This window comes from Lonchura striata, chromosome 28, assembly GCF_046129695.1.
Source record: "Lonchura striata isolate bLonStr1 chromosome 28, bLonStr1.mat, whole genome shotgun sequence".
Classification (NCBI taxonomy): domain Eukaryota; kingdom Metazoa; phylum Chordata; class Aves; order Passeriformes; family Estrildidae; genus Lonchura; species Lonchura striata.
In genome coordinates this window covers 4,123,413-4,136,811 of record NC_134630.1, presented here as the reverse complement: position 1 = coordinate 4,136,811, position 13,399 = coordinate 4,123,413, and the positions used below count along the sequence as shown (strand labels likewise).

Here is a 13,399-nt window from a genome sequence, read left to right as displayed (position 1 = left end):
TTTTATTGGCTCAGTTTGGAAGTTGTTTAGAGACAGAACCTTGAAGAACACACCCTGTTGCCAACCCAAAGAGGGCACTCTGGGCATGGCAAACGCAGCAGAAATGTGCTGGAGGTGCTTTCCTTGTGCAACATCACCCACAGCAAAAACCACTGATAACGCTGCTCAGCTGCAGCTTCTCTTAGGCAGGTGAGTGACCTGGGGACTTTTAGACATTTTGAATTATAAGGTTTGGAAAATATTTGGAGTCTTCACATCTTTGTCCTTGTGTTTTTTATCCAGTGCTGCCACAGATGTTGGAATGGCCTCTGACAAGTCCCCTTTGGGCAGAGGTGAGCATAAGGAAAGGCAAACACTCCCCAGAAATGTGTTTTTGTAAATGAAATCCTAAACATCTGACGGAAGTGTTTGAGCTCCTCTTGCTGGGTCTCTTGCCAAATCTCCAGATTAATTTCCTCAGGTTGCAATATTTTTAAGCTCTATTGTAGAAAAGGCAGGGGTTTATATTTTTGTCTTAAACCACAACACGTAGAAATAAAATATTTACTGACTGTCAGGCTGTGGTGGGACTGTGTGGTTTGCTGCCAGCTTCACTGAAAAGATGACTCAGAGTGCCTCGATGAACAGTGGGAGTGACAGAAATGCACTGGGGGGAAGATGCTGGTTTTGCATGGAATGGCAGCCAGGGGTGGGATGGGATAGAACTGAGAGGGGCCCATGGGGGAGAGAATGTGATGGAGAGAGGAAATCCCCCCCAAGGACCAGCTCGGAGGTCTCTGGAGGGGGTGAGGAGAGCCTCTGCCCTGAAATCCAGGCTGGACATCTCTTCTGGAGGTTCAGAGGGCAGAAAATGGAGGCCATTTCCAAACCTCCAGCTTGGGATTCAGCTCTCGGAGCTGTGGCTTTCTCCAGAGCTGTTCAGGACGGAGCCAGTGGCCCAGAGAAATCCAAATAGCACCAGGAAAAAGGCTTTCAAATGCTGATGAGATTTATTGTTTTTATGTGTTCTTACAACACTGGAGCTACAGAAGAGGGGAGCAAGGAGGCAGCAGGTTTCAGAGGCAGGGACAGCAGCAGTGAAGCAGGAACTGGAAGTGTCCTCCTTGGAGCCTGGGCAACGCTGCAGCCCAGGGCTTGGGCAGAGGCCAGCCAGACATGCCACAAACGACAGGCTGCTCTTTGGATCCCTCTGATCTCCCTGTGCAGCCTTGCCCTGAGGGTTCCAGACGTGCCCTGAGCTGCTGGCACCTCTCTGGGGCTGTCCTGCTGCCTCCTCTCCGGAGCTGCAGCCGCAAGGGCAGGGTCGGGGCAGCAGCGAAGGAGCCCAGCGTGCAGAGGGGACAAACCCAGCCAGGCCACCGCCTCCGTTACAGAGGAGTCCTTGCCACATCCACGGGGAGCAGTGGCAGATGTTTCCCAGGAGAAAGGAAAGGAAAGCTGGTGAGGACGGGGCTCTGGAGGCTGAGCCCGGTGCAGGGGGAGCAGGGTCACGAGGACTTCATGACGCTGTGGACCCAGGGGAGGTAAGGAGCAATGTGGGTGTAGAAGCCAGGCCAGTTGTTGTGCCTGTAGGAGAAGATGCCAAAGGCTTTGTTGTTGCAGACCAGAGGATCCCCAGCATCACCCTGTGGAAAGGAGGAGAGGGATCAGTGCTGGCTGATGGGAACTCCAGGGAAGGAGTGCCTCTGCAAGGAAGAGAGGCTGCAAAGAGCAGGGCAGGGTTTCCCCAGCAGAAGCCAGGGCTCGCAGTGGATGGGATAACTCTGCCTCCACAGGGGGCTGGTGACAGCTTTGTTTGGGACCCAGCCGGGGGAACACTGCAGCTTTATTTCTACAAAACACACTCACACCAACAGTGAGGTTCAGGGTGAACCCCCCTGGACAAACCATTATCCCCCTGTGCTGGAACCCCTGTGCCATGGGAACAAGGATCCTCTTCTCCTTGTGCTTTGCCCCTGGCTAAAACCTCCCCCTCCTCCTCCTCCTCCTCCTCCTCCCTGAGCAGACTGACCTTCACAGGCACCACGGAGGATTTGCTGCGGCCACAGACCAAGTTTTCAGCCAGCCCTGGGTAGTGGCTGAGGCAGTCCCTTTGCTTGATGATGGTCACAGTGGCTGTCCTGTTGCCCCAGCCGGCCACGCTGCACTCGGTGCCACCCCGAACTTTGGATTTCTCAAAGGAAATGGGCCTGACCTGCCCATTGCTGGTGGCATTGCCGTTCAGCTGGGCAAGGGGACAGAAACCACAGGGATGAGTGTTGGCCCTGAAATGCACGGAGCCCTCCTCAGCCCTGCACGTCAGCCGGGTTACCTTCAGCAGGAGGATGTCGTTGCCCTTCTTAGGGCTCTTGAAGCCTGGGTGGCTGTGGTACTCCTTGACCTGGAAGATTTGCATGCTCTCCTCTGCCCCTTGCAGCCCCTGGCCTCCCAGGATGACAGTCAGAGGTCTGTGCCTGGTGAAATCAAGCACAGGGGTGTCACCAGCTTGTCCCTGTCTCACAGTGCCTGGGAGCACCGAGACTCATCTCCCAGGGCATGGCCAGCAGAATGCAGTTACACAATGCAAAGTATATTTGTATCCCCTATGCACAAAATCTATTCACCAGCAGTTTTTAAGAAGAATGGAGGGAGCAAGGAGCTCTGCCAGTGAATCTGCCCAGCTAAGCGGCAGAGCAAGATCCCACCTGACAGACCAGAGCTCTGCAAGGTCTCCTTCATCTCCACACCTCAAGCTGGGCACATTGGATCCAATTCTGCTTCTCTCTTGTTCTGGGCTTCACCTCCCCATGGAAGTCCAGGGGTTTCTAAATCAGGATATTTCTCTATCCTCTACATCACCTGCAGAAAGTGCTGCCTCAGGAAAATTGGAAAGGACCTTGGGTGTGTGCAGGAGTCCCTCCCAATCTCCCAGGTGAGGCTCAGGCCTCCAGGCTCCTCCCTTCTGCTGCCAGGTGTGGGACTGGCCCTGAGCCTGGCGCTGGCACAGGGCAGAGCTGTCAGCCCCGAGCTGTGTGGGAGCCACACCCAGAGCTGTGCACACCTGCAAAAATCTTCCTGCCCATCCATACCCCAGCTGGAGGGGTGGAAAAGGGCTGGGCAAGCAGCTGGAATATTCACAGGAATCTATTTCATAGGAAATAACTCTGCCAGCAAACAAGCTGGTGGCAGAAAGGACGAAGCCTGACAGCGGGTCAGTGCCAGCAAGGGAAGGAGCCACCCTGACCTCCCATTGTTGACATCTGGGGAAAAGAAAATGACTCATGGAGGGGAAAACAATCAGGGTAAATATCTGAGGGCGGGCTGGGGAGGGAGATGGGGCTCAGAGCTGTCCCCAGGCCGTGCCCTGCCTGCAGTGACTCCCTGTGAGCCCTCCACGGAGGAGACGTTCCCCAGGCCCTGGTGGGGCAGGCACCTCTCTGCACTGCTCTGTGGACACAGCAAAGACTTACACGAGGCACTGAGCTGCTGTCATCACCCAGCCAGGAGCCACCAGGAAGCCTCCACAGGACTGGTTGTCCTTCCCCAGCAGAAAAGCCACGTAGGGTGTGGGGTATATCCTGGAGGTTGCCTTGGCTTCTCCTCCTCTCTCCCTCCACATCCAGGGACAATCTGCAATGGATGGGAGCTGGGGATGAGGTTTTTGGAGGGCCCAGGCTGAGATTCATCCTTCCCCAACCCTCTCCTCTCCTCTCCTCCAGCCCACCCTACTTACTGCTGCTGGCTGGGGGGCACATCACCAGCAGGAGGGGCAGCAGGAGGGGCAGCAGGAGCTCCATCACGGCCTTCTGTGGATCCCTGAGAGGTGAGGCTGCCTCTGGGGTCTCATCCTGCTCCCAGCAAGGTTTTATAGCCCCACACCAGACTCCAGGAAACCACAGAAGTCAGACTCATCTGAAGAATCTCTCCACAAGTTGCACATCTCAGCAATGTGAGAGGGGATTTCAGGCAGTCTTGGCTTTTGGGCATCAACCCACCTCCATCAGGGGTCTGATCTGAGAAATCTGATGTCCTTCTAAACCCAGAGCCAATTTTAGAACTTCAGGTTTGTTCTGGAAGGTGTGGGCAATGCACCCACCCTCACCTCTGACTTTCAGCGAGTTCTTCCATTGCATCTTCTACCCTTGCAAACCCTCTTGATTTTTATCACGAGCCCCACATGAACAAGATTTCTTTCACCTGATACATCAGCTCCAAAGGCCGTGCAGGGGCCGGTGAGGACCCTCCTGCTCTCCCTTAGTAGCTAGTGGAGCAAAAATGGCCATGAATGTGTTTATTACATGGCACTGATGATACTGGGAGTAAATCCTTCCCTTGGAGGGCAGGGAGGGGCTGGGATGGATTTCCCAGAGCAGCCGAGGCTGCTCCTGCATCCCTGGCAGTGCCCAGGACAGGGCTTGGGGCAGCCTGGGATGGTGGGAAGTGTCCCTGCCATGGCAGGGGTGGGATGAGACGATCCCTAAGGGCCCTTCCAGCCCAAACCATTCCGGGATTTTACAGCAAGAGCAAACCTGGGACACTCACAGCTCACCTGTGACGAAACGGGGCCGACGCTTCCTTGCTGCCAGTAAATCTGCTTTCCCCTCTGCCTCCAGAGCCAACTGGGTAAACCCCAATTTTCAGCTACAATTTACCATTCTCGTGCAAAGCCTGCAGCAGCTGGAGCTTCAAGGAAAGCCCTGACGTGACAAAGATTCACAGTGCACAGATAAGCAGCTGCAGGCTGTTCACTTGCAGATTTCTGAGGCGATAGCAGCTGTGAGCAGCAGCCCAAGCGTGGACCCTTCTCAGCTTCCCCAGGCCTGCTCGGGTGCTGGAGGCACACGTGACTCAGTTTCCCTCCATCCCAGGAAAGCACATGGATTTGGGAGCAGAAATCCAGGCCGGGCTGTGAAAACCTCCTTCCTCTTCCTCCTCTTTTCCATGGGAAAAGCCATGAGAGCTCCTTTCCCCTGGACTGCAGGAGTTTTCGTGTATTTAAAATTCCCCCGCTGGTTTTTCCCACCACAAACCAACTCAGCTTCCTCCTGACATCACAGACATCCTCACCCCTGCCAGGGACTTCTGCACTCATTCACCAGAGCTAATTGTTGGACCTCTAATTGTAGAATTTTTTTTTTTTTTTTTTTTGGTTAGGATATGTAGTAATAATTGAATGAGTATTATTGTTATTAAGGTTAAATTGGTGTTGTAAATTTTGAATATTTTGATGGTAAAATTGATGTGATAAGATAGTTTGTTGTTTGTGGCTAGGAATTGCTAAGGTAATGCTAGTGATAAGAGTATTAGTTATAGTATTTTTTGGTGAAAAATTTAGGAAGTGTGGTTGTGAATATATCAGTGAATCTGCCCAGCTAAGAGGCAGAGCAAGCTCCCACCTGACAGACCAGAGCTCTGCAAGGTCTCCTTCATCCCAGCCCAAAATTATAAATTGCAAAATATGATTTATTTTGTTGTTGAATTGTATTTTATAAATGTAGTAATATATTGAATAAAGGTTGGTGATTGAATTTTTTTTATTATTTTATTATTTTATTTAATCTCTGTCCCCATCATCTCTTCCTGGGAACTCTTGGCTCCCTCTGTACTCAAGAGATGCCACCAGAAAAGAGCTGGAATGAAGGAGATGAGGGCTGAGGGAGCAACCTGGTGCAGGCCATGGAAGGAAGTTCAAACTCTGTTGCCTTGTTATTTTGAAAGTTTAAAAAATCTTCTAAAAGTTCTTATGCTTTTTTATATTTATATATTTTAACTGAGCTTTCTTACACATGCTTTATGTAAATAACGATTGTTTTGTATTTCTTTTTGTGGGTGGAGAGAATTGATGGACTGTTGGTTTGCCAGCATGGTTGGAGTGGTGGCAGTTTCACCCTCCAATCCACTGTCATTTTTGCTGTCGCATATATAGTGGAGTCAGAAAGCAAAGGTAGCTTTTTTGAGTTATTTTTCTTTCCTTTTACATCTAGTTATTTCATGTCAGAGTGTGACAAGACTCTGGTGCAGGAGCTGTCTGCAAACAGCATCCTTTGTGGGGAGAGCTTATCCTTGGGCATCATCCAGCTGAAGGGAGAGGTTTGGGCTCCCACTAGAGCAGCCTCTGCCAGGGGTGAGGATGTGCCAAGCTGCTCCCCAGCAGCCAGGAGTGCTCCTTGTCTTCTCCAGCTCCAGCTGGGCCCTGCAGCCACCAGGGAGGAGAGGAGGAATTGTGAATCCTTCACCAACCCTGCAGTTCAAGCCTTGCTGTGTTTCTCCCCAGGACACGCTGCAGAAACGGGGATGGATCCTGGCTCCTGGCAACAGGCAAAGCTGGATGCTGTGGGTGTGTGACACTGGGATTTGGGGCGTGTGACACTGGGATTGGGATGTGTGACACTGGGATTTGGGTGTGTGACACTGGGATTTGGGTGTGTGACACTGGGATTTGGGGTGTGCGACACTGGGATTTGGGGTGTGCGACACTGGGATTTGGGGTGTGTGGCACTGGGATTTGGGTGTGTGACACTGGGATTGGGGTGTGTGACACTGGGATTTGGGGTGTGCCTCCTCTCCAGGATCCTAAAGCCCTGAGCCTGGTGTCCCAACAGCCGCCTGCCTACACCCAAGGGAGCAGCCCACAGCAAGTCCAGCCCCCTCCACCCAGTGAAGCTCAGAGGGATGGAGGATCAGCCTGGTGTGCCCCAGGATCAAGCACTGTCGGGATCTGAGGTATTGATGGTTCTGAGATTGTAGAAAGTCTCTGTCTTTCTGCCCCGCTGCCAAAGCAGAAGCCATAATTGGTCTGTGCTGGTTTCCAGGTTGTTTATTCTGTTTATCTCTCACATGTTCTGCTGCCCTGCCCAGCTCTGTCCTGCAGGGCAGCGTGTGGGGCTCTGCCCTCAGTGGGATGTGACAAACATTAAATACCAGAAACTCCCTGGGCTGCATTTACAAGAACGTGCCAATATCTGTCACCTACGTTGGACAGTGTGTCCCCAGCCTGAACCAACAGAAAAATGCCAACACCACAGTGAAACATGGAGGGCATGAAGAAGGAGAAAAAGGACAAGACACACCCAATTTCCTCCATCTTGTCCCCTTTGGACCCCTCATCTAGAATCCTAAAATTTTACTTTTGCACCTGTGCCACACTTAATTATTACTGATATCAAACACTCAGAGCCTGTAATTCATCCTGTAAGATTGAAAACTCTTTTCCATGGCCAGAGATCACAGCCAGTGTCTCTGGGGGCTCTGTCCAGGGGGGTTCCTGACCCTGCCAGGGTCCCAGGGCAGCCAGAGGGAAGCTCTGGATTCCCACACAACACCTGAGAGAGAGCAGCCTTTACTCTGAGAACAACCCTTTGGAGTCCTGGCACTGCTGATGCCCCTCAGCCCTGCTGCCTGTGCTCCCAGGAGGGTGGCAGCCCGGGAATTTGGTGAAGGGAGTGTGTGCCCATCATTTTCCCATCGCTGCCTGGCAGTTTTTCTCCTCACAGCACACTCATCATCCCTGTGAGCCCAGGAAGGACAAGCCCAGCTCTTGTTTCTGAGCCTGCAGGGTGCAGAGCTGTGATTGCTGCTGTCCCAGCAGCTTCTCAGGTGCAGCAGCCAGACCCTCCCTCCTGTTAAATGGGATTTAACATTTCTCTCTCTTGCGGCGAGGCCACGAGAAACACAAACACACGCTGGGAGGTGCAGCTTGGAGTTTACTTTAAGTGCAGCAGGGTTCAAGCAGGAACAGCGTTATCTCTGAAGGAAATGGGGTTTGCTGTGGCACAGCCTCTTTTTGTGCCATCTGGAGCTACCCCTGCCTCTGCCAGGGGGGTTTAGCACAGCCCTAGACAGGAATGGGACAGGAGGAGTCAGAACAGAGTGAAGGGCGCTCCCAAGGGCACTGATCCATCACTTGGGCTCCCGAGGAGAGAGGAGGGAGCTGAGCCTTCAGCAGGGGCAGGAAGGAAACTCTTGCAGGGTCCAGAGCCACACCAGAGCTGGAGAAAAATGCTGCCACGGCCACTACTTCTTCATGACTTTTTTGATCCAGGGCAGGTAGTTGGAGATGCGGGTGTAGACCCCGGGTGGGGAGTCGTAGCCAAAGGAAACAATGCCTTGTGCCACTTTATTACACACCAGGGGCCCACCAGAATCTCCCTGGGGAGAGATGAGATGGATTGGAGAGGTGTTTGGTACCTCTTAGCCGTGGTAACAGATTTACCCCGATCCTCCCTCCCTGGGCTCCGCTCCTGCCCCATTTCCCACCCGGCGGAGGGGCTGCTGAGCTGGGGTGGGCTCTACCCCCCGGGGCAGGGAGTGTGGCTGGTGTCAGGAACCCAGAGAGCCACTCCTGCTCCAGCTGCCATCAAATGTCTGTCCCCTGCCCTGGGAGCTGCTCCTGCAGCAGCTCCTGCTCCCAGAGCAGCCCGTGTGCCCTGGAACTGGGAATGGGAACTGGGAATGGGAACATGGGAATGGGGATGGGAACTGAGAAGGGGAACTGGGAATGGGAAACTGGGAATGGGAACTGGGAATGGGGATGGGAACTGAGAAGGGGAACTGGGAATGGGAAACTGGGAATGGGAAACTGGGAATGGGGAAGTGGAAATGGGAACTGGGAATAGGAAACTGGGAATGGGGATGAGAATGGGGATGGAAAACTGGGAATGGGAACTGAGAATGGAAAACTGGGAATGGGGATTGGAATGGGAAAGTGGAAATGGGAGCTGGGAATAGGAACTGGGAAAGAAAACTGGGAATGGGAATGGGGATGGGAATGGGATCTTGGAATGGAAAACTGGGACTGGAAACCTGGGAATGGGGATGAGAATGGGGATGGAAACTGGGAATGGAAAACTGGGAATGGAAACCTGGGAATGGGGATGAGAATGGGGATGGGAACTGAGAAGGGGAACTGGGAATAGGAAACTGAGAAGAGAAATCTGGGAATGGAAAACTGGGAACAAGAATTGGGAATGAGTAACTGGGAATGGAAAACTGTGAATGGAAATGGGGATGTTGGAATGGAAAACTGGGAATGGAAACCTGGGAATGGGGATGGGAAACTGGGAATGGGAACTAGGAATGGAAAACTGGGAATGGAAACCTGGGAATGGGGATGGGAAACTGGGAATGGGAACTAGGAATGGAAAACTGGGAATGGAAACCTGGGAATGGGGAAGTGGAAATGGGAACTTGGAATAGGAACTGGGAATGGGATCTGGGAATGGAAAACTGGGAACAGGAAGTGTGAATGTGAAACTGGGAATGGAAAAATGGGAATGGGGATGAGAATGGGGGTGGGAACTGGGAATAAGAATGGGAACAGGAAACTGGGAATGGAAAACTTGGAAAAGGAGCTAGGAATGTGGCCGTACCTGGCTGGAATCCTTCAGCTCGTGGAAGCTGCCTGCACAGACCATGCCAGAATCGAGGTTTGGGTAAAACAGGGTGCATTTCCTGCGGCTGTAGATGGAGACTTTGGTCTCAAAGAGCTTGTTGGTGGTCCTGTCCTCGTCGATCAGGCCCCAGCCAGCGATCACGCACTTGGTGCCCGTGGGGAGGTCACTGCCCGTCCTGGGCAGGGGGATGGGCTGGACGTAGTCATTGACAGCCACCTTTGATGTCAGCTGGGGGTTGAGAGAGGGCTGTGAGCAGGATATTTGCTCTGCAGAGGCAGGGAGGGTCTAGCAGGCTCTGCAGGACGCAGGGAGCTGCTGTGAGAGCAGCTCCAAACCCTGCCCATGGCTCCTTCCCAGGTCCCTCCAGCACCTCGGGCAGAAGCAGCTTTGCAGAAGGAGCCAGGACGAGCCCTGCTCGGTCCCTGGTGGCCCCACAGCCCCTCTGCCCCCTCGGAACTCCTTGCCTGGAGCAGCATGATGTCGTTTTCCATCGTGCTGGGGTTGTACTCAGGGTGCTCGTGGTACTTGAGGACTCCCCGGACCTGCTGGGTTTTTTCTGGTTCGTGGATGTTGTGAGCCCCCAGGATGACTGTGATATTCCTGGCCGTGGCAGAAGGAGGGGGAAAGGGGGAATCGAGCTGGGTGTCGCCCCCTCCCTCATTTTGGCAGGCAGGTGGAGAGAGCTGCCCAGCATGGGAGGGACCTGCTCCAAAATTGCTCCGGGGAAGGAGCTCCCAGGCTAGGGGAGGAAGAAAAGGATAAAACCCTTCTATCAATACTCACCCCATGCAGTGTGCAGCTGACATCACCCAGTTAGGGGCCACCAGGAAGCCCCCACAGCCCCCCATGTCTGCGAACTTGAGGAACGCCATGTAGGGGTGCGAGTGGGGCCGCGCCTCGTGGCCCCCCACAATCCGACCCCGCAGAGAACCTGCAAGAAACCCCAGCACAACGTGAGCCAGGGGCTGCTGAGACCCCCCAAAAGAGCCTCCCAGCAAAGCCCAGACTCACTGGCACTGGCCCAGGCGCAGCAGAGCAGGAGCAGCAGGGCTGGCAGTGGCTGGGGCTGGCACATCTCTGCCACGGCTGGATGCCCAGTGGTGTGCAAGTCCTGGCTTTCCCCGGGGCCAGGAGCTGGTTTTATAGGTTTTATAGCCTGCAGGCAGCTGTGTCCAGCAGCCAGGAAACCATGTGCAAAGGGCTGATTGGGCTAATCGGGGCATCGCTGGCCTGGCCTGCCCAGTGCCCACGTGCCCGTGGCTGGGATTGATGGGCAAGTGATAGCCCAGGGTGGAAAGGACAGGGCAGTCACAGCCTCAAGGGGTGCTGGCAGCAAGAGAGAGGTGTCCTGTGGTGGTTTTGAGGTGTGATTTAACATTTTCCCCTCACTTGCTGTCAAATGTTTTTTCCTTGAGGAAATGTAAGGTTCTAAAAAAAAGCCACTTAAAAAAAACCAAAAAAAAAAAAAAAAAAAAAAAAAAACAACCAAAAAACCAGAAAAACTTGGCCATTTAAAGTCATGAATGTGGTCTGGAGGAGACAATCCTGAGACTTGCTCTTTCATATTCTTGTTTTCCTTCAAGAGGTGCACTGTAGAGCCTCTTTTTTTTACAGAGATCCATGACACCACCACCCAATTTAAATGAAAGGGCACAACAGCTGTGCCTGGGATGGCTTTTGAGCACTGTGAAAAGTCAAATGTGCAGGGTTTGGTGTCAGCCCAGGTCAGAGGGACCTTCCTGGCTCTTCTTGGCTCCTCTGGGGCCAGAAGCATCCTGCCAGCTTGGGGACTGGGATGTAGGAAGTGCTGCTCTTCAGCAGAAGAGACCAAAGCGGGGAAGTGCAACCACCCAGCTGCCAGGAGTGATCAGTCATTTTTAAACCAAACCTGCTCCACCCTTCCTGGAGCAGAAAAACACCTGCAAGTGGATGCCTTGGGCTGTGCTGGGGCCATGCAGAGGGGACAGGATGGGTGCATGGGGAGGGAGAGATGTGGATGCCTGATGTCCATGAGCCAGCCTGGGGGCTGCCTGCCACAGAGCTCTCCACAGAGCTGAACCCGTGTTTTGGTTTTTTTAAATCATAATATCTGAAAGCACAAGCTTTAATCAGGACTTCGCAGCAGCACAGCAGGAAAACCTCAAGAGGAATCATCGATATTTTATCTCGTGTTTGTAACTTGTTGTCTTTCCCCTGCAGCTGCTTGTGGCCCCCCAAAATGAGTGGCTGGAAATCCTCCTGGGAGCAGCAGCCCCAGGACAGGAGGGACTGGGACACAGGGAGGGACACAGGGAGATGAGCTCCAGGCTGCTGCTCTCCTGCTCCTCTCACTGCACACAAGCTCCTCTCTCTGAGGCCAAGGTATTTTGGCCTTCTTGTTGACCTCTGGAGGGTTCCAGGGCTTCTCTGCTGAGGTGCCTCATCTCAGCATCCATCAATATCTGCTTTAGGCATGGAACTGGAGCAGGACCACAGGTTCCAGCTGCCCCCGTGCCTCCCTGGCCCTTCCCAGCCCAGCACCCAGAGCGTTTTGGGCAGATTTGGGCTCTGATCTGAAGGGAAGAGATGAGAAATGCTGCAGGAGGGGCCGTCCCTCCCCTGCCCCACTCGGCTTCAAAGAAAGAAGATCTGAACTGGGATGGCAGCAAAGGAGAAGGGCCAAGATCCAGCTCGGGCTGGGACTGCTCTGAGGGCAATGGGGACAAGGCAGAGCAGGAACTCTTCCTCACGTGGGGGCTCAGGCAAGAAGAGCCCCATTAGTCATGGAAGGGCATTTTGTAGGAAGATCTTTCAATGTTTTGCTGGTCCAGAGAACCTAAACACCAAAGGTGAGGGGGTCGAGCTGTCCCAGCAGCTCATCTGCCTGGAGCCCTCCTGCCCTCAGAAGGGTTTGCCTGCCCCAGCCCCCTCCTCTCCACAGATCTCTCTGCTGTCAGGAATCTCAGACTCCTCACACATTGCCAGCTCTTGGAGAAACTACTTAGAGCCCTGACAAGGCAAGTTTCTCCATCCTCTGATCTTTCAGGAACATTCTACTGTTGGACAATGCCCTTTTCCTGACTCAGAGATAACCCAGAGACCCAAAACTTTCTACCAAGCCCTAAAAACTCTCCACAAATCCATTTCCCACATTCCACCAGTTCTGTCCTGAACAGACACGTGAGCTGGAGGTTCACCCTGAGGCCAGAGCGAAGCTGGAAGGGGTGATGTGCCAGGTCACACTGAGCCTTTGGATTCCAGTGCTCTGTGGGCATCAGCCCAGGGGCTTTGGGAGCCAGCTCGTGGTGCTGAACGTGCAGCCCTGCACTCGTGGCCCTGCTGATTTCCGCTCCTTCAATCTCGGGGTCATCTGCTGACCTTATCAGCGTGAGTTTCTTTCCACCCTGCTGATAGAAAAGGCTAAAACCTCACAGCTGAAAGGGTGAAGGTGGAGGATGGAGGCCTCAGCTTTTGATGAGAACCATTCTTGCTTCCTGCAGGAGCCTCCTGTGCATTTTCCACTTGTCCGTGCTGCCATCCAGGCTGGGATCAATCCCTGCAGGGATGGGTGGGCTCCCTGGACAGCTCCCTGCCGAGGGGAGAGCTCCCTGCTCTTTGCTCTCAGCCTGGGGACATCTCCATGGCTCCGTGCCAGCCTGGGGTGAGAGCACAGGCACAGCAGGGCACAGCTCCTGCTGAGATCCTGCGTTAAAAGGTGCTCTGCTTTTCTTTTATCTCTGCCACTCTGCAGCTGATTTGGGTGGGGTCCACCCTGCACAGAAATGTGGTTGATGTTGCAACTTCCCCTTTTTTCACTTTGGTGGGTAGAAGCCTCACTTATTTTGCACAAGGAGCTGTCCCCACTACCTGCACCGTGCTGGGCCTCAGACAAAGAGCTGGAGAGCACTGCTGAACCTCCCTTGGGCAGCAAGAGCCTCCCACAAGCCATGACAGGTGAGTCCTAAGGCAAATTCCCAGCCACAGCTGGGAATGGCATGTTCCAAGGCTCTCCTGTTGAGTTTTGCAAACATAAGGAATTAGGCCAATGC

General features: G+C 53.5%; 2 protein-coding genes across 2 annotated transcripts; both read right to left on the bottom strand.

Moving 5' to 3' along the window:
• Positions 1–1,487: 1,487 nt before the first annotated feature.
• On the bottom strand, positions 1,488–3,984 carry LOC110475783 (granzyme E). The gene is given in 6 exon segments (XM_077788754.1): positions 1,488–1,625; positions 2,012–2,224; positions 2,312–2,453; positions 3,450–3,654; positions 3,713–3,789; positions 3,791–3,984. Coding segments are annotated over 6 exon segments (951 nt in total). The 5' UTR covers positions 3,967–3,984.
• Positions 3,985–7,664: 3,680 nt separating this feature from the next.
• On the bottom strand, positions 7,665–10,518 carry LOC110475735 (mast cell protease 1A). The gene is made up of 5 exons (XM_077788753.1): positions 10,383–10,518; positions 10,155–10,302; positions 9,842–9,971; positions 9,348–9,605; positions 7,665–8,127 (listed from the first exon to the last, which is right to left on the bottom strand). Exons 1-5 carry the CDS (start codon positions 10,444–10,446, stop codon positions 7,993–7,995), a joined length of 735 nt encoding a protein of 244 aa, XP_077644879.1. The 5' UTR covers positions 10,447–10,518; the 3' UTR covers positions 7,665–7,992.
• Positions 10,519–13,399: the final 2,881 nt, after the last annotated feature.

Coding starts and splice junctions, on each gene's coding strand:
- LOC110475735 (XM_077788753.1), bottom strand. CDS start 10,446: ATGTGCCAGCCCCAGCCACTGCCAGCCCTGCTGCTCCTGCTCTGCTGC. Junction 10,303..10,382: donor CTGCGCCTGGGCCAGTGCCA/GTGAGTCTGGGC, acceptor GGTTTCTTGCAG/GTTCTCTGCGGGGTCGGATT. Junction 9,606..9,841: donor TGGAAAACGACATCATGCTG/CTCCAGGCAAGG, acceptor CCCTCTCTCAAC/CCCCAGCTGACATCAAAGGT.